Source organism: Populus trichocarpa, chromosome 11, assembly GCF_000002775.5.
Source record: "Populus trichocarpa isolate Nisqually-1 chromosome 11, P.trichocarpa_v4.1, whole genome shotgun sequence".
Classification (NCBI taxonomy): domain Eukaryota; kingdom Viridiplantae; phylum Streptophyta; class Magnoliopsida; order Malpighiales; family Salicaceae; genus Populus; species Populus trichocarpa.
Window position 1 is genome coordinate 15,830,553 of NC_037295.2, and position 18,307 is coordinate 15,848,859.

General features: G+C 32.2%; 2 protein-coding genes across 4 annotated transcripts; one reads left to right on the plus strand and one right to left on the minus strand.

The window, feature by feature from the left end:
* LOC18103404 (G-type lectin S-receptor-like serine/threonine-protein kinase At4g27290) lies at nucleotides 1-3,948 on the plus strand. Of its 3 annotated transcripts, none has more exons than XM_052445225.1 (8): nucleotides 1-1,520; nucleotides 1,728-1,859; nucleotides 2,044-2,204; nucleotides 2,276-2,486; nucleotides 2,584-2,821; nucleotides 2,938-3,088; nucleotides 3,272-3,597; nucleotides 3,674-3,948. In XM_052445225.1, exons 1-7 carry the CDS (start codon nucleotides 248-250, stop codon nucleotides 3,575-3,577), a joined length of 2,472 nt encoding a protein of 823 aa, XP_052301185.1. In that variant the 5' UTR covers nucleotides 1-247; the 3' UTR covers nucleotides 3,578-3,597; nucleotides 3,674-3,948. The 3 variants fall into 3 exon arrangements, with proteins under 3 accessions (XP_052301185.1, XP_052301186.1, XP_024437375.2); XM_052445226.1 differs by having other exon boundaries at nucleotides 3,677-3,948; XM_024581607.2 differs by having other exon boundaries at nucleotides 3,272-3,948.
* Nucleotides 3,949-7,926: 3,978 nt separating this feature from the next.
* Nucleotides 7,927-11,480, minus strand: LOC112325492 (G-type lectin S-receptor-like serine/threonine-protein kinase At4g27290). The gene is made up of 7 exons (XM_024592106.2): nucleotides 10,012-11,480; nucleotides 9,700-9,819; nucleotides 9,423-9,580; nucleotides 9,137-9,347; nucleotides 8,782-9,019; nucleotides 8,542-8,692; nucleotides 7,927-8,425 (listed from the first exon to the last, which is right to left on the minus strand). The coding sequence occupies exons 1-7, from the start codon at nucleotides 11,300-11,302 to the stop codon at nucleotides 8,120-8,122; spliced, it is 2,475 nt and encodes an 824-aa protein (XP_024447874.2). The 5' UTR covers nucleotides 11,303-11,480; the 3' UTR covers nucleotides 7,927-8,119.
* Between the last annotated feature and the right edge of the window lie 6,827 nt (nucleotides 11,481-18,307).

The following is an 18,307-nucleotide window of genomic DNA, read 5'->3' on the forward strand; positions in this document are numbered from 1 at the left end:
TATTTCAATTTATGAGGGCAGAAACAGTGCATCTGTCATTTGATCACAGCATTGTTCAACACCACGATTTTAGTTCCCATAATTAGGACAAATTTAGCTGTTCCTGGAAGGGAACGAGTATTATGTTGCAAGTTTGTGTAAAATACACAAGGATTTTGCAAAGTTAGAGTATTATTGGTCTAGACTAGTGGTTATCATGTGCAATATAGAAAGCGAAAGCACAGAATGAAACCTACTGGGAAAATCAATGGAAAGATTTAGAGTTATCGTTTTGTGCACCTTCCTCTTGATTTCCGATGTAAAAATCTCTGCCATATCGGACACTCTTGCTCCTGGCCAGTCCATAAAAGATGGAGAATCTGTAGTTTCAGCCGATGGAAGTTTTGGGCTGGGATTTTTTAGCCCAGGAAGTTCAAGCAATAGATACTTGGGGATATGGTACAATAAAATAACCCCTGGAACTGTTGTTTGGGTGGCCAACAGAGAACAACCACTCTTGAATCGGCTAGGAGTACTAAATGTAACTGGTCAAGGAGTTCTCGTTCTGTTCAATGGCACTAATTATGCTGTTTGGTCATCTAATGTCTCAAGAACTGCCCAGAACCCTGTTGTACAGCTCTTGGATTCGGGAAATCTTGCCGTGAAAGATGGAAATGACAACAACCCGGATAACTTTTTGTGGCAAAGCTTTGATTATCCGAGTGAAACCTTACTTCCAGGCATGAAGTGGGGAAAAAATTTGGTGACTGGTCTTGATAGGTATATATCATCTTGGAAGAGTGCAGATGATCCTGCTCGAGGTGATTTTACATTTCGGTTGGATCCTCGCGGATATAACCAGATGCTGCTTATGAGGGGTCTTGAAATTTTATATCGAACTGGCATATGGAACGGTTTCCGTTGGGGAGGAGTCCCCGAAACGATATCGAATACTGTTTACGGAGAACAATTTGTTTCAACTGCCACCGAGTCCTATTACACGTTTGATCTTCTAAACAGTTCAGTTCCATCAAGGTTGGTGATAAATCCTTCGGGCACACCACAGCGTCTCACATGGATAACTCAAACTAATCTTTGGGGATCTTACTCTGTAGTGCAGATTGATCAGTGTGACACTTATACCTTGTGTCGTGCCAACGGTATTTGCAGCAACAGTAATGGAGCCGTCTGTTCCTGCTTGGAAAGTTTCATACCAAGAACTCCTGAGAGCTGGAATAAACAAGATTGGTCTGGTGGTTGTGTTAGACGAACTCAGCTTGGTTGTAAAAATGGAGATGGATTTCTGCAGCTCACTGGTGTCAAATTGCCAGACATGTCTGATTCCTGGGTGAATACTAGCATGAGCCTAGTTGAATGTAGGAATATGTGCCTTTCAAACTGCTCGTGTGTGGCCTACGGAAATTCAGATATTAGAAGAGGAGCAAGTGGCTGCTACCTTTGGTTTGATGACCTCAGGGACACTAAACATCTTCCGCTTGGTGGGCAGGATCTCTACATACGAATGGCTGCTTCAGAACTAAGTATGTTTCCTTACTTCATCATATTTTTAGTCTTTCTTCTGCTTTACTTTCTTTTAAGGAACTACTTATGATGCGAACATCTAAAACTAATTTTGAATGATGTAAGAACAGGATAAATCTTGCAAGTTTGGAGTCATCCAATGACAGCTTATATTCGAACTTGTCAGGCTGTCTACTGAATAGTCTTCTACTCTTCCAATGTTTCAGGTAGTTATGAAAAGAAAAGTTCGAGTAAGAGGAAGCGACGGAGGATCATTATTGGCACACTGATTTCTGCTGTGGTGTTGCTTGTATTAGGATTCATGTTGTACATGAGGAGAAGAAGGAAGACTAGACAAGGTAAAAAAAGGTTGTTGATTTTGTATCACAAATTAAACAGGATTAGCATGCAAATAAAGGATTAAATGAGATCAATTGCCAATTTCGTAACAAAGCCAGTTGTTGCTTGACTGTGGATACCGATTTAACTCATTTTGTTTCTAATAAATAATTGTTAACGGCTAATTAATCTTGAACTATTTAGCCTACACGTCAAGCATCCGCATTGATAATTTGAAGGATGAGAGCGGCAGGAAGGATGATATGGAGTTACCGGCATTCGATTTTATTACTATAAAGAATGCCACAGATTACTTTTCATACAATAACAAACTGGGAGAAGGTGGTTTTGGATCTGTATACAAGGTAAAATTGCATCATACTGCCAATATAAGTTAATTCAAGAGTGGGTTTGTTGACTTTTGTTGAACATTCAGGGAACATTGACCGATGGACAAGAAATAGCAGTGAAAAGGCTTTCAAAGAATTCTGGACAGGGACTGAAAGAGTTCAAAAATGAAGTTATATTGATTGCCAAACTTCAGCACCGCAATCTTGTAAAGCTTCTTGGTTGTTGCATTGAAGGAGATGAAAGAATGTTAATCTACGAGTACATGCCAAATAAAAGCTTGGACAACTTTATATTCGGTTCGTTCTGCTGTAAACATGGATATATCGTCTGTTCTCCTTGCATTATAGTTTCAATAAGTCATGATTGGACTAATTTTGTCGAGGAATTTTTCAGATAAAAAAAGCAGAAACCTACTTGATTGGCAAACACACATGAACATAATTGGCGGCATTGCAAGGGGGCTTCTTTATCTTCACCAAGACTCCAGATTGAGGATTATCCATAGGGATCTCAAAGCCAGCAATGTGCTTCTAGACAATTCTATGAACCCAAAAATATCAGATTTTGGCATGGCTAGAATATTTGGGGGAGATCAAATAGAGGCCAATACTAATAGGATCGTGGGAACCTAGTATGTATACCAGCACTTTGTTACACCATTCATTCTGTTTTCCCTCTTCTTTTCTTTCAGCGGCCAAGAAAGAAAATGAAATGAAGTTTAATTTAACTTTTCAATGTTGTTTCCAGTGGCTATATCTCTCCCGAGTATGCAGTCGATGGGCTCTTCTCAATCAAATCTGACGTCTTTAGCTTTGGTGTTTTAGTACTCGAGATAGTGAGTGGGAAGAAAAACAGAGGATTTTACCACCCTGATCACAACCACAACCTTCTTGGGCATGTAAGTATAAATAGTGATATGAAAGATGTCAAGTTGCATTTTCAATTCTGCTAAGACCTCTCCAAATGATATGACGTGTTTTTGGCAATGTTTCTTTACTCTATTTTTTTTTTTTTGGGAATTAGCTCAATTCCAGTAGTAGGAGAACGAATTTGAAGAACTTATTCTTCTAATATGTTGCAGGCATGGAAACTGTGGAATGAAGGGAGGCCATTGGAGCTGATGAATATAACGATTGATGACTCTTCTTCTTTATCTGAAATCCTAAGACACATTCAGGTTGGTCTTTTATGCGTGCAACAACGACCCGATGATAGGCCAAGCATGTCAACTGTGGTAGTAATGTTGAGCAGTGAGATTTCACTGCCTCAGCCAAAACAGCCTGGTTTTTACACAGAAAGAAATTTTCCTGAACCGGAGACTTCATCAAGCAGTATTCGATCAGCTTCTAGGAATGACATCAGCTTCACAGTGTTTGAACCGCGGTAGACATTACTTGACAAAAAAAGGTTCTCCTCTAGAACACATCCTTCCCTGTTGTAATCTTCAACAAAACACTAAATGTATACAACTTCTCTTTTGCAGCAGCAAAAACAAAGGATCGTTATATCGTCTTCCTGAAAGAAATTCTCATTTTAATTGCTATGATCGAAGAACTAGTTCTATTTGATGCTATGTACCTGGGGTTGGGGCATAGCAACTGTATCTTAGGCTTTGTTTCTTCTCCAGAGATGGAACTGCAGATTCTTTTCTGTGTTTTACTTCTTTTTTTATTGAGCTTTTCATTTGTATACAGTATATTTTTTTTTCAGCATATGTAAATAATATATTCTTGGCTTAAGTTTGAGTTTTGGAAATAATTTGAGTATAAATCCCCATTTTAAGCATATAATGTCAAAAGAAATCAGATATTTCTTGACTTAACTAGAAGATTTCTTGCTTTCTGTCCAAGCACCCCTGCTAAGCTACTACCTAACCCAAATCCTCATTGTCTTGTTATTTCAAATTCAGTAATTTTAGTTTTAATTTTTGTATTTTTGTTATTTTTTATTTTGTTAAAGTTTTATTTATTTTTAATTTAACCCTTAATTTTTAATTTATATATATAATATGTTTCGATTCGGTTTCTCTGCCTTTAATTCTAATTTTTTTTCTTTGTTTTTTTGTAAAAGTTTTTATTGCTTTCAATTTTATTCTTCAAAACAAGTTTATGATTTTTTTTTAATGAGAATAATAATGATTTCAATTTGGTCCCTTTTCTTTTGATTTTTTATTGTTTTCCTTGATCCTTTTGTCAAAGTTCTTATAATTTTCAATTCTATCCTTCAAATCAAGTCCAAGGTTTTTATTTTTTTAATGATGATGATGATGATGATGATGATATTAATAATAATAATAATAATAATGATATTATTAATGATAGGAATGATAAGGATGATGATAATAATAATTAAGTTAATAATAATAATAATAGTTGTGATGATAATATTTATAATAACAGTAATAATAATAAAAAAACAAAATTTAATATCGGATCCAACATATTTTTTTTCTAATGATTAAGGTAGTTTTTGGCATTGCAGTTGCAGTTGCTTTTTTTAAAATGTTTTTCGTTTGAAAATGCATCAAAATAATGTTAATTTATTTTTTAAAATTTATTTTTAATATTAGCATACAAAATGATTAAAAAGCATAAAAAAATTAATATGAAGCAAAAAAAAATTATTTTAAAAAAAAAACACAGCCACACCATGTAAACAAACACATCCTAAAAGGCTATTTGGAATTGTGCTCCAAATCGCATTATCTAAATTTCAAAAATTTTTATTTGCTTAAAATTAAATTTTTAATATTTTTGAATCGTTTTAATGTATTAATATTATAAAAAAATATTTTAATATATTTTTAAATAAAAAAAATTTAAAAACAACGTTACCCCAATCTTAAATTCTACCTAGGATATGTTTGTTTCCCGAAATTCACTTTCCGGGAAATCACTTTCCAAACTTTCATGTGTTTGTTTGCAATTAGAAAAGTTGGTTAACGAAAAACACTTTCCAGTCAAAGGAAAATTTGACTTGGTTTCCAGGAAAGTGTTTTCCTGGAAAATTTGGGCGGAAAACACTTTTCGGAAGTTGTGAAAAATTTAAAAATATCATATTATTTGTTGATTATATCAAATTTGGTCCTCAAACTTTTGATTGCTATATATATTTTGTTTTGAATATTTATTTTTCAATTTCATCTTTTAAAATTTAATTTTTATATTAACTTTGGTCCTCATTTTTATAATTGTTATTTGTTTTTCCCTTATATTTTTTTATTGAAATGTTTTATGTATCAAGTTTGGTACTCATTCTTTTAATTGTTACTTATTTTATTTGAAATAATTTATGAAATGTTAATTATTATTATTTTAATTTCTTCATCTTTCATTTTTTTTTTATTTTTTAGATTTGATCTCTATTATTTTGATTATTTTTTATTTTATTTGAGATAACTTATGAAATTATATTTTTTTTAATTTCATTCTCATTCAACTTTTTAATTTGTAAGATTTGTTTCTTATTATTTTAATAAACTTGAGAAAAACAAAACATTAATAAATTATTTTCCAGCTCATTTTCCATAACATAACCAAACACTGGAAAGTGTTTTCCAACTTATTTTTCATTACACTATCAAACATCAGAAAATAATTTATTTTTTTATAATTTACTTTAAAAAAAAATACTTTCCAACAAACAAACGGGTTCTAATGAATTTATCTGCTGCTTTGATTTGACAGTAGACCCGATAATGGAGCTGGGCTTAATGGGTGATGAATGCTCTACTGTTGTTGGAATTGTTTTTCTAATTTTGATTTGATGTTTTGTTTTACGAATTTGGATGTCGGTAAGGTTTGACTTCTAGTTAAAATTATCAATATCTACCTTCAATTATAAGCCTAAGCTTTCTTTAAGTATTAATTTTGAATTCGCCAAAATTAATTTTTCACTTGTTTAAAAAATTGCTGTATCTTTTTAAACAAGTGGGATTAGGTGAACTCGTGTTAGCTATTCATTAGTTACCATACAGGAACTTTCTTATCTTACATTTTAATAATAACTTGATTATTTCTTGTGCTACTCAGACTCTACAGATCAATTATTTTTAACATAAAACAATATCAAGGTTTTACTAATGAGTTTTCTAGTAAAAAAAATTAAATCATATAAAAATTAATTTGATATGATCTGGTTATCTTGACGAGTTCAAAAACAACCTAAACTATCATTAACACATAGTTTGACTAAAAAGATATTTAAGACAACATTTTTTTTAAAAAAATATTGAGACAAAAACATATTAATTCGACTCAATCAACCCGGATTACCGTACCAAATCAGCAACCCAGATCATGGGATCAAGATGACCTAATAGAAAGAAAATCAAAACAAATTATGAAACTCAATTCTCCATCAATCCAATGTTGAAAGATGAAATTGAAAAAAAAAAGATTCAATTAAAAAAAGACCAATAAACAAACAACTTGAGTCAACCTAGGTTAACCCGCCAAACCCATAACTTGGTTCATGTAACTGGGATAACTTCATAGAAAGTAAATCAAAACAAATTATAAAGCTCAATTCCCAATAAATCTAATGTTGAAGGATGAAATTGAAAAAAAATTAAATAAATAAAAGACACAAAAGAATACACGAGTCAACCCGGATTAACTCGCCAAACTCGTGACCCAAGTAATAATACAAAATAACCTCATAGAAAACAAATAAAAAGAAATGATAAAGTATAGTTCCAAATAAACCAAATATGAAAGGATCGGATTTGGGAAGAAAATCAACTAAAAAAGACAAAAAAACCAAACTTAACCTGCCAAACTCGCAACCCGGGTACCTGAGTTAACTCGGGTTAACACGCAAACCTAGGATACAGGTAATGAGACTATGATAACCTCATAGAAAACAAATAAAAAAAATTATAAAGTCTAATCCCAAATCAACCAAATGTAGAATGATGAGATTTGGAAAGAAAATCAACTAAAAAGAAGGATAAAAAAACCTGAATTAACCCACCAAACCTACAGCCCGAATCATGAGACTAGGATAAGTAAATTTATTGAAGAATAAATTGAAAAATAAATTTTTAAACCTTAAAATAACAAAAAAAATTAAAAAAAATAAATAGAAATACGAATGCTACGTGAGGAGGGAACAATGAATTCTTCTCCTCAATTAGTATATATGTTGTTAATATTTTGAAAACTTATTTAATTAATTATAAATTAATTTATAGAAATACACAAAATGTACAGCAAAAATTATGTATATTAATTTACCTCTGTGTTTTTTCTGTAATATTTTATTTTCAAGTTTGCTTCCTTCTTTTTCATACTGGACCCCTCACAATCATCCTCTCTTTTCATCCAACAAATAAATGAAGTGGGAAGAAATATTTAAATTCCGAACTGACAATACGGGGCTTGATCAGATTTGAAAAGTCTCTCATGCAACCTGAATCCATGGTTATCAACTTGTACAACACAACAGATGGAAAAGAAAGAAATTTATCTGAGCTACCTGGTGGGATTAAAAAATTGATCACTCGACAGGCTGTTCAATTGACAAGGAGCAGTTGACTGTCTTCTTCAATTGTCCGAAGGTCTACCACGTGAATCTGCAAAGACTTTCTTCAGGTGTCTGCCTCCTGTACAAGTTCTTGTTATACCAGGTAGGTGATATCAGTTTCTGATATACCCATGCCCACAAGGTTTCAACAAAGCAAGAAGTTTGCGGTCAGTTTGATTCAAGAATTCAAAAGAAAAGACAGAGTTCAAGGATTTCAAAAACCATATCATACATATTTTCGAATAACAAGTAACAAAATATATATGTATGTATTTATAATCCTAAGTAAGCTCTAAATCCCTGTACAGATAACCAGAAAATCATAACAGTGTTGACACAGAGAGATTATCACTGCATGGATGACTTTCTTTTGTAAAAAGTAATAGATATTTTAACCCCATTTCTACCGTGGCTCTAATAATGAAATGGTGATTTCGTTTTTTGTTGATGAATCATTCTTGCTTGCGGAAGATTCTGCTTCAACCACGTTCCTTTCTGTAAAAAAACCAGGTTGCTTTGGTTGTGGCAACATCGTGTCACTACCAAACATGAGAACCACTGTTGACATGGATGGCCTGTCGTCAGGTCGTTGCTGCACACACAAAAGAGCCACATGAATGCATCGCAGCACTTCAGAAAGAGCACAGGATTCACCTAGAATATCATCAATTAGTTCCAGTGGCCTCTCTTCCATCCACAATCTCCAAGCCTGAAACACATGAACAACATATATACGTCAGTTTGTTCGATCCCATTCACATATTTCCAGGCCATGAATATTATTAGTAGACTTTGGAGAGCTCATCTACAGCTCCCTGTGCGTACATGTCCAAGAAGATTGTGTTGATGATCTGGATGGTTAAATCCTCTGTTTTTCCTTCCACTCACTATCTCTAGTACTAAAACACCGAAGCTAAAGACATCTGATTTCACTGAGAAGAGCCCATCAATTGCATATTCAGGGGACATGTAACCACTGCAAAAAAGAGGAAGATTTTAGTGATAAAAAAATAAAATATTAGACACAAGCCATGGAGAGGTTATGGTACCCTAGGCATACTTAACTATGTTCCTACAACTTTTTTTGTGTTTGCCTCGGTTTCATCTCCGCCAAACATTCTAGCCAAGCCAAAATCTGAAATCTTCGGGTCCATCTTACTATCTAGCAAAACGTTGCTGGCTTTAAGATCTCTATGGATAATCCTCAGTCTAGAGTCTTGATGAAGATAAAGAAGTCCTCTAGCAATTCCATTGATAATGTTGATGCGGTTATGCCAATCCAGTTCTTTCCTTCTTGATTCATCTGGAGAATTTCTGATGGAAGTTATATTTTATACCTAAATTCTCATGCCAAAAAAACATAAAAATATGAATAACAAAGATTATGATAGAACTGCTGTCACGCTGAGGAGATTCTAACCAAAAATGAAGTAGTCCAAGCTTTTATTGGGCATGTATTCGTAGATTAACATTCTTTCATCTCTTTCGACGCAACAGCCGAGAAGCTTTACAAGATTGCGGTGCTGAAGTTTAGCAATTAAGATTACTTCATTTTTGAACTCTTTCAGTCCTTGTCCAGAATCCTGTGAAAGTCTCTTCACAGCAATTTCCTGCCCCTCGTTCAAATTTCCCTGAAAGAATCACAAAAACACAAATTCGCTTCGTAAAATTTAATCTTAGAGAACATAAACTTAGCATGATATTACCTTATAAACAGTTCCGAAACCACCCTCTCCAAGCTTCTTGTCAATCGAAAAGTTCTCTGTGGCTTTAATAATAGTTTTCATATCAAATATTGGCAGCTCCATGACTTCGTTTTCATCTTCATCATCGCAATCCTTTTCCAGGCTATTTTTCGTCTTCGCTGTAAGAGAAGCAGATTTGATTGCACCAATATTTCAAACATAATGACTTAACCATTTGACCTGATTTATCCTTCACATATTGCAATGTAGATAACACGCACCCACAACTAAGACTTACCTTTCTTTTTCCTGATGTACAAGATTAATCCAATTGCAAGCATTGCTATGAAAATAACGGAGCCAAATATGATTCCCAGTAGCTTCTTGTCATTGGAGCTTCTTTTTGCCCCAATATTCCCTGCAGCAAAGAAAGAACAAACAGAATTAGTTAGCCAATTTTCTCCCTGTTTCTGCAAGTTTGACCCTTGGCACTGCTTCTGCAAGGGTTTCTCAGCTAATCATTATCTCAATAGAATGTATAAAATATGGTCAATTGGAATGCTATAATCAAATCTAGAAAGTAGGAAGAACATCAAGGTAGGATGGATACCTAGTTCTGAGGCAGCCACTCGGATATAGAGGTCCTGCCCACCATCAGAGAATTCTCTTATGTCAATCAAGTCTCTAAACCAAAGGATGCAACCACTTCCTCCTCCTCTGACATCTGAGTTCGCATATGCCGTGCAAGAGCATTTGTTAGAACACAATTCGCCACATTTCTCAAGTCCAATGCTCTTATTAACCGACGCATAAGTCGTATCTGGCAATTTCACTCCTGCGTGCTTCAAAAACCCATCTCCTTTATCACAATCCAACAGAGTCCTTCGAGCACATCCATCAGACCAATCTAGGAAACTCCAATCTCGAGGAGACTTGGGTTCAAATCCTTGCAAGCATGAACATACAGGAGATTTGTTAATGTTACAACTAGCATACGCACCGCAAAAGGCATAATTGTCACATTGATCAACTATCACTACATAATAAAGCACCCAACTATGCGACCTATCAATCCAGGTGAAGCGCTGTGAAACACCAGACGCATTCAGTACCATCCTTGAAAAAACGGAACTGTTCAGTAGCTCATATTTGTAATAAACGTATGTCTCATTTGATACGAATTCGTATGTGTATACTGGATTTCTCACCATTGCTTGAGCCCCAGACCAACGAATGCCATTCCATGACCCTGCTCTAAACTGTATTACAGACCCTTTCTTAAGGACTAACTGTGGAACCCCATGAAGATCTATCTGAAATGTAAAGTCACCATGAGCAGGATCATCCGTGCTCTTCCAAGATGATAAAAACCAGTCAAAACCAGAAGCCAAGTTTCTTCCAAGCTTCATGCCTGGCAGCAAGGTATCACATGGATAATCAAAGCTCTGCCATAAATACTTATCTGGGCCATCATCATTTCCATCTTCCACCACAAGGTTACCAGACTCCAAAAGCCTTGCATCTGGAATATTCTCTGCTGCTCTTGATGTATTTGATGACCAAACAATTCCTTTTGTGCTATTGAGAAGAACAAGATTTCCTTGTGGAGTAACTTTTAGCACCCCCAAATGATCAAAAAGCGGTGCTTCTCTATTAGCTACCCACACAACAGTCCCCATGGATATCTTCTTGTACCAAATTCCTAAATATCGATTTCTTGAACTACCTGGGCTGAAAAATCCAAGTTCAAAGCTTTCACCTGGTGAAACTATCGTCTGGCCATCACTGATGGGTTGACTAGGAGTTACAGTGTCCAGAGTAGTAGAGGTTCTTATGCTGGAGAGAACAAAAGAGCACAAGAAAAGCAGTCTTTCCAAAGTTTTTTTTGTGGTTCCTTTCATGGTAGATTGCTTCTGTTGCGAGACAGAATCACGTGTATTCAATCTGAACTTGGGAAAATGATCAACTGAATTGTAACCTGGGCATTAATGGCGTGAAGGTGTTAGGTCCAATTTTGAAAGACATTCGAAAATATAATGAAGTTAGCTATGATTTATGTGTTGGAAAGTCTTAGATGTCTTTTTCTTGTATTTTCACATTTTCACTCGACACATTTCAGCATGGACGACAACAATGAATTTATCTTCTTGTCCTTTAAAAAAAAAAACAAAAAACTGTAGGCTAAAGGTTGCGGATAGATTGTCTTTATAATGTAGCATTTTGATATATTTAAATTAATCAGGAAAAGTATTTGCCTTTTAAAATGTATAGTAAATTATCCTAAATATTATTAAGATTAATACATTATTAGGTGTCATTGAAGAGTAGATTATATTTTTACTAATAAAGTATACAATAAAATAACTAATTTAACCTTGTATAGGTAAATGCCTAGGGATTTATTTTTTTATGTCTTGTATCTGAGGGCATTTTTGTTATTGTATTGTTGGTTATTTATTTATTTATTAATGTGGGTGTTCAGGCTAGCTTGCGCGCACCTTAACTAATTTTCTGGCTCTGAAGTTAACGACCATATAAGCCTCCAGTGGCCCTAAGGTTTGTGGGACTCGAACTGGTGATTTCTAGAGAGCAAACCTAGGGCCTGATCAGTTGAGTTACACCACTCAGGGTTTGTATTATTGGTTTTTTTTTTGTATTGGATAAAGTGAGGGTTAGTTTTGTCTTTTAATAAATTAAAGGGACTTTAAAAAATTCGTTGATGCATGCTAAGCACACGTCAGTCGCTTCACTGTCTTTGGACGACATATGCAGCTGATTTTGGCAACCAAAAATGTCATTTTATAGTAGAACGTCTTTAGATTCGTCTTGGTGTGTTCCCCATGTAACGATGGTGTGTGTAGAAAACGAAGCTCCAGTTTGGTTCCGACAGTCTTTTTTTTCCTCTCTCTCTCTCTCAATTCTTGCGCCCCGCCTTTTAAAGTTTCAAATCACCCCCTTAGCTTCTCTTTGTTCTTGATTTTGTCCCTAATCTTTTGGTTGATATTTTTTTTAATTTCAAATAATTTATGAAAATCAAAATTTGTTTTAATTTCATCCTCATTTGATTTTTTTTACTTCTCTTTGTTTTTTATTTAGTCTCTGATCTTTTGGTTAATATTTGTTTTATATGAAATAACTTATGAAACTCAAAATTTGTTTCTATTTCATCCTCATTTGATTTTTAAATTTTTTTCTTATTTTGTCCTCATTCTTTTAATTGTTATTTATGTCATCTGAGATCATTTTTATAATGTAATTTTTTTGACAATTTCACCCTCAATCATTTTTTTCCTATCAAATTTATCCTCATTCTTTTAATTTTTTTTTTGCTTTCCTAAATTTTTTAGTTTGGTATTTTTTACACTTAATTTCATCCTTCAACATTGAATTGATTTGAATTTGAGCTTCTTGGTTAAGCCTATTTTGGAATTTCATGAGTTGTAATTTGAAAAATTAACTCAGCTTAAGGATGTTCGCTAAGAGTTGCTTTGTTTTTTTTTTTTTATCATTCTTTTAAGCTAATATTTTTTCAATTTTAACCTTTAATATTATTTTATTTGAGATTGGACTCTGTTTTTTTTATATGCTTTCTACATCCTTTGTTAAATACTTAATTCATTGTGTTTTGTTTAGTTTGCTTTTTCTAGGGCATTGCTTTAGTGAACCATGCAATTTCTTTTGATATCATCTTGCATCCTTTTGTAGTGGAATTTGAATCATCTCAACAAACTCTTTTCGTTTTAGGTGATGTCTATGGTGGAGTGGTAGTGGGTCTCCAACGATCTTTTATTTCTTCTCCTTACAAGTACGATATCAATGACTCATTTTTTAGTTAATTATTGCCAAATATTTTTTTATATATGGTTCATTTTCTATTATTGCCTCCGATTTAAATTATATTATTAAATTAACTGATTTTATTAGATATAGTAAAGTTAATGATCTAATTGTCAGGTTATTTTTGTTTATTTAGAAACACTATCATAACCTGAAAATCTCCTTTTCATGTTAAAAAAATTTAAATCGGTTCCAATAACACGAGTTGGCAGTCTAGTTTTCAACGAGGGATAATGAGTCAAATAGTCAATTCCTACTACCTCAGCTATTCTCTTTGTTTACGTGAAGGATTCAAAGTCCGGGCTCTTGCCTCCCAGTGGAAGATAGTCAGAGGCAGTAGACCATATCATTGAATGGTTCTACGGCAGCTCTCTGACTGCCCAGAACTTAATAACCTACGGAGTAATTCATTAAATGCATCGCCACCGTAAGCTAAACAATAAGATTTGAATGCGATGGGCTAAATGAAAAGTTCAGGCAGAATTTAAATGATACAGATCGACATGGATCCTGTCTAGCTAGCTTTTTAGTTGTTATGTTAAACATATAGGAATTTACGTAGCCTGAAGTAATTCAGATTAGGAATAAAAAATAAAACATAAGTCATGAAAAGGGTCCAAGGAATCCTAATCATACTGTTTATTCTTAATAAAAATAGTCTGCCATCATTTGTTTTGAAACAAAAAGGCTTATAATGGTTTAAATAGGTCCCTCACTAACCTAAACTAAAAAGAGGAAAAAAAAAAAAAAAAAACCCTGAGCAGATAAAAAAAAATAAAGGCAAAATCCATATTTAACTAGTAAAATTAATAAAATTGAAAAAACAATATCTTCTAAGTTTAATTGAAAACATTGTAGAACAGAGTGATAAAACAGTAAAATCTCCTTATAAAATTTAAACACGATCCAAAACTTAAATAAAATGTTATACCTATTTTCATTAAATTGATTATTTGGTGCTTAAAAACCTATGTCTTTTACTCGAACTTGTTTATATGGTTCGTAAAAAGGTGTATTGGGTATTTCACGTTATCAAGTTACAATAAATATATATTTGTTTGCTGGAAAATAGTTTTTTTTTGAAAAGTAGTTTTTATAGAAAAATAATTTCTGAAAATTAGATTATTTTTTGATAATTGACAATGTCATGAAAAATAAATTAAAAAATATTTTTTAGTGTTTGACTATGCCATAAAAAATGAACTGAAAAATAATTTATTAATTTTTTTTTTCAAGTTTATTAAAAGAATGGAGATCGAAACTAACAGATAAAAAGTTGGAGGAGGTTGAAAATGAAAAAAAAAGAGAGCTAATTTTATAAATTATTTCAAATAAAACAAATAGAAATCAAAATAAAAAGGATCAAAGTTAATATAAAAATTAAATTAAATTAAATTCTAAGAGATAAAACTGAAAAACAAATTTAGAAATGAAAAGATTAAAGAACAAATTTTATATAATCAATAAATAACATGATATTTTTTAATATTTACAACTTCTGGAACTTATATTTCATCCAAAATAAAAGGAAAATATTTTTCTAGAAATCAAATCAAATTTAATTTTTTTAATTGAAAAATATTTTTTATTAATCAACTTCTTTAATAATAAATAAACATGAGAAATTTAAAAAATAATTTTAAAAAACTACTTTTCATACAATAATATTCAGCTAGCAAGTAAACTATTGACTCTCCAAAATATGCTTCCAATAAATTTTACATAAACTAGCTGGTTTTTCCTCGCTACGCCGCGGGTAATTGTGAAAGTGAGCAAAACATGGATCTTAATAAACTGCTATTAAAATTCAGTAACATCTAATGAACCAGCTGGCTTATTTGTAAGAACCGGTCGAAGCCTATTACTCCAATTGCCCAAAACAATAATCGATGAAGAACAAACATGCAATCAAGAACCTCAACAATGCACAGCGTCTTGCGATTTGATGGAAGAAGACAAATCTTGTATTTGAAACCACAAAATTGAAGAAAAAGAAAGCAAGATGAGGCAGCAAAGAACCTAAATTAATTTGTATGTGGTAAGAGAATGGCAAAAATAAACCTTCTAACTCACTCGATGTGAAAGAATTATCTCAACCCAATAACTTAAGTTGTTAGGTGAGGTTCCAGGATATGATTTATATTATTTTCTAACACATCCCTTCAAGTGAAAGCCATTTGGGCTTGAACAGATCCACTTTATCTTGTGCTTAATTTTTATCAAATAAATAGAGATGATAAGATGCGAACTCGTGACCGTTTGGTCATCAAGGCTTTGATATCATGTTAAAGAACTAATTCAACCCAATAGCTTAAACTGTTAGGTGAGATTTCAAGATATTATTTATATTATTTTCTAACATTTGAAATAGCAGGTGCATAGGAGTTAATTCACAGGTGAGGCTACTAGAAAATTAAAAAAAAAAAAAAGTGCTGACGGAAAGAATTCCTTCGTTGTTTAATTACCTATGAAATTAAATTGCCACAAAATTTTTTTGTCTGTAATTTGTAACAACGGAAACGGCGATGCAATAGAAAAAATAAAATAAAAAAATATCATCAGCAATTATTTGAACATTTCCAAAATGTTAAATAATTTCCAACAGAATTTTTCATGAAAATTTCACTGTTGATTTTAAAAGGAATTAAAATCTGAAAGTCGTCGTCCCCTCTTTCTTCTTCTTCTTTTATTTTAATTCAAACCCTGACCCCATTTCTTTAAATGTTTGACAGCCCTTCTTTAATATCCAGCCACCCAACTCTTTAGCGCTATTAATTGCAACTTTCCTCTCTTGGTTTCATTTCTTCTCTTTTGTTCATTAAATATCCTTTGAATCTGTAATTTTTGTTTAGCTATTGTTTAATTATATTATTTATTTGAAGAAAGCAATGTTTGCTTTTGCCACTGACTCGGAGACTAATAAAAACCCTAATAAATCCATTGAGGTAATTTCTTTTGACTAATAATTTATCTGTAATTGTTTTTAGTGATTAATTCACTTTCTAATATGCTTTTTCCGACTAATTATCTTGATTGTTTAGGATGATAAATGAATATTTTAAATGTGTTTCTTTGATATTTTTTAATTTGATTGTGAATTTAGTTATTTTTCATGATTTTTGTTTTTGCAATTATTAGCTCGAGAGAATCATAAAAACCAAAAAAGAAAAGAAAAGTAAAGAAAACACAGATGAAAATGATAATGGAATATTCTTTGCAATGCTAAAATGGAAGGCTCATTTTATTAGCATTGAAAAATATCGACGAACCCTTACTATATGCTAACGAAATACTTCATCAGAATTTTTTAATTTTCTGGCAGTGTGGTTGTTACTTACTCTGAGATCCTGTTTGTTTTTGCCTTTAAATTTTTTTTTCTTTGTTTTAAATTAATATTTTTTTGATTTGCTGATGTCAAAAATAATTTTTAAAAAATAAAAAATATTATTTTGATACATTTCTGAATAAAAAACACTTTAAAAAACAACCACAATAACATTTCTAAACACGCTCTAATAACATGTGTTTGTAAAACTACATGGATCCTAACACTACGCCAAAAGAAAAAAAAAAAAGCAGGAACACAATCGTTGAATCAGTTCAATAAAAAAAAAAAACCAACGAATGCCCTAGTAACAATGAGACGAATTTGGTTTGTAGGGAAAGGAATTCCTTACCTGAAACCCTAAAAGTGGTACAATTCTTGGAAGTTGGAGCAATGGCCATCCAGAATCCCAATTGCTGGGATGAAACAAACAACATTAATAATAATTGAGAAGAGGCGGCAGAATCTGTAGGAGACAAAGCTAGCTTGCCTCCATTTTTTTACAACAGTCCCCACAAAAATAGACGAAAGTGGACACAAAGCCATTGAATCTTCTCTGAAAGGCATTAGTGGTGAAGAAATTCCAAGGCTCACCTTTTCATGATAGTGAAACATCTGTGTGTTGAGGGGAAAAAAATGACAAATAGTGCAGCTTGTGCAAAAATGTCAAAATCTTCTAACAAATCATTTCTGTAAAAATCTTCTAACTTTTTTTTTTGTTCTTTTCCAGATCGCACTACAACCATGTATATAGCTGCCAGACTGGAAATTGGGTCACGTTCACGTCTTGTCCCTTGTTTCTTGATAAGATGAGAATATTTGTATGGGTGGAGATAATAAATGAGGAAATTAGATTCCCTAATTCTAAGTTAATTAGAAAATTTGATATAGGTTTTTTTACATTAAATCAAAACCTTAATGATTTTATTATTAAACTAAAAAAATTAAATACAAAATAGTCACGAGTTTGTGCAAATCTTAATACAAAAAGCTTTATTTTTTAAAAAACAAAATCACTATGTGTTAGAGCAATATAAAACCATTTGTTAAACTTCAACTCATAATTTAAATTTTTTAGTTGATATTTTTTTTAATATGTTAATAATCATAACTCATATTAAATAAGTACAAAAATATATAATAGTATAAAAGATGTTGAGTAGAACCGTCATCATAACATTTAAGTTTTATTTTTTTTAATGAAATTCAATTTCAATTATCTAAATGCAAATTAAGATGTAAAATATTTATCGGTAGTTATCATATAATAACTATTTATGGAGAATGACTTATTAATTGCTAAGATTTTCTTCTTCTTCTTCTTTTATTGTGGAAAGCTTTATGGGTTAGTTGTCAACTTTTCTAGGAGCTTTTTGTGCTCACTATGGTTACTTGAAAATGCATTCAAGTTTACAAAGTAATAAGGTATAATTTATAATGCATTAACTACAAAACAGTTTTTAGTTCATAATCTCTTAAAAATGAATTTTTATGACTTAAATAATACTTTTTATCTTCTTTATGATAATAATAAGAGAGCGTTTGGAAACGCGGGCCAACCCGCGTTTCCAAAAAATTCAAAAATATTTATTTTACTAAAAATTAATTTTTTTTATATTTTGAATCATTTTGATGCGCTGATCTCAAAAATAATTTTTAAAAAATAAAAAAAATATCATTTTGATGCATTTCGCCATGAAAAACACTTTAAAGAACAATTACAACTACACTTTCAAATAGTCCT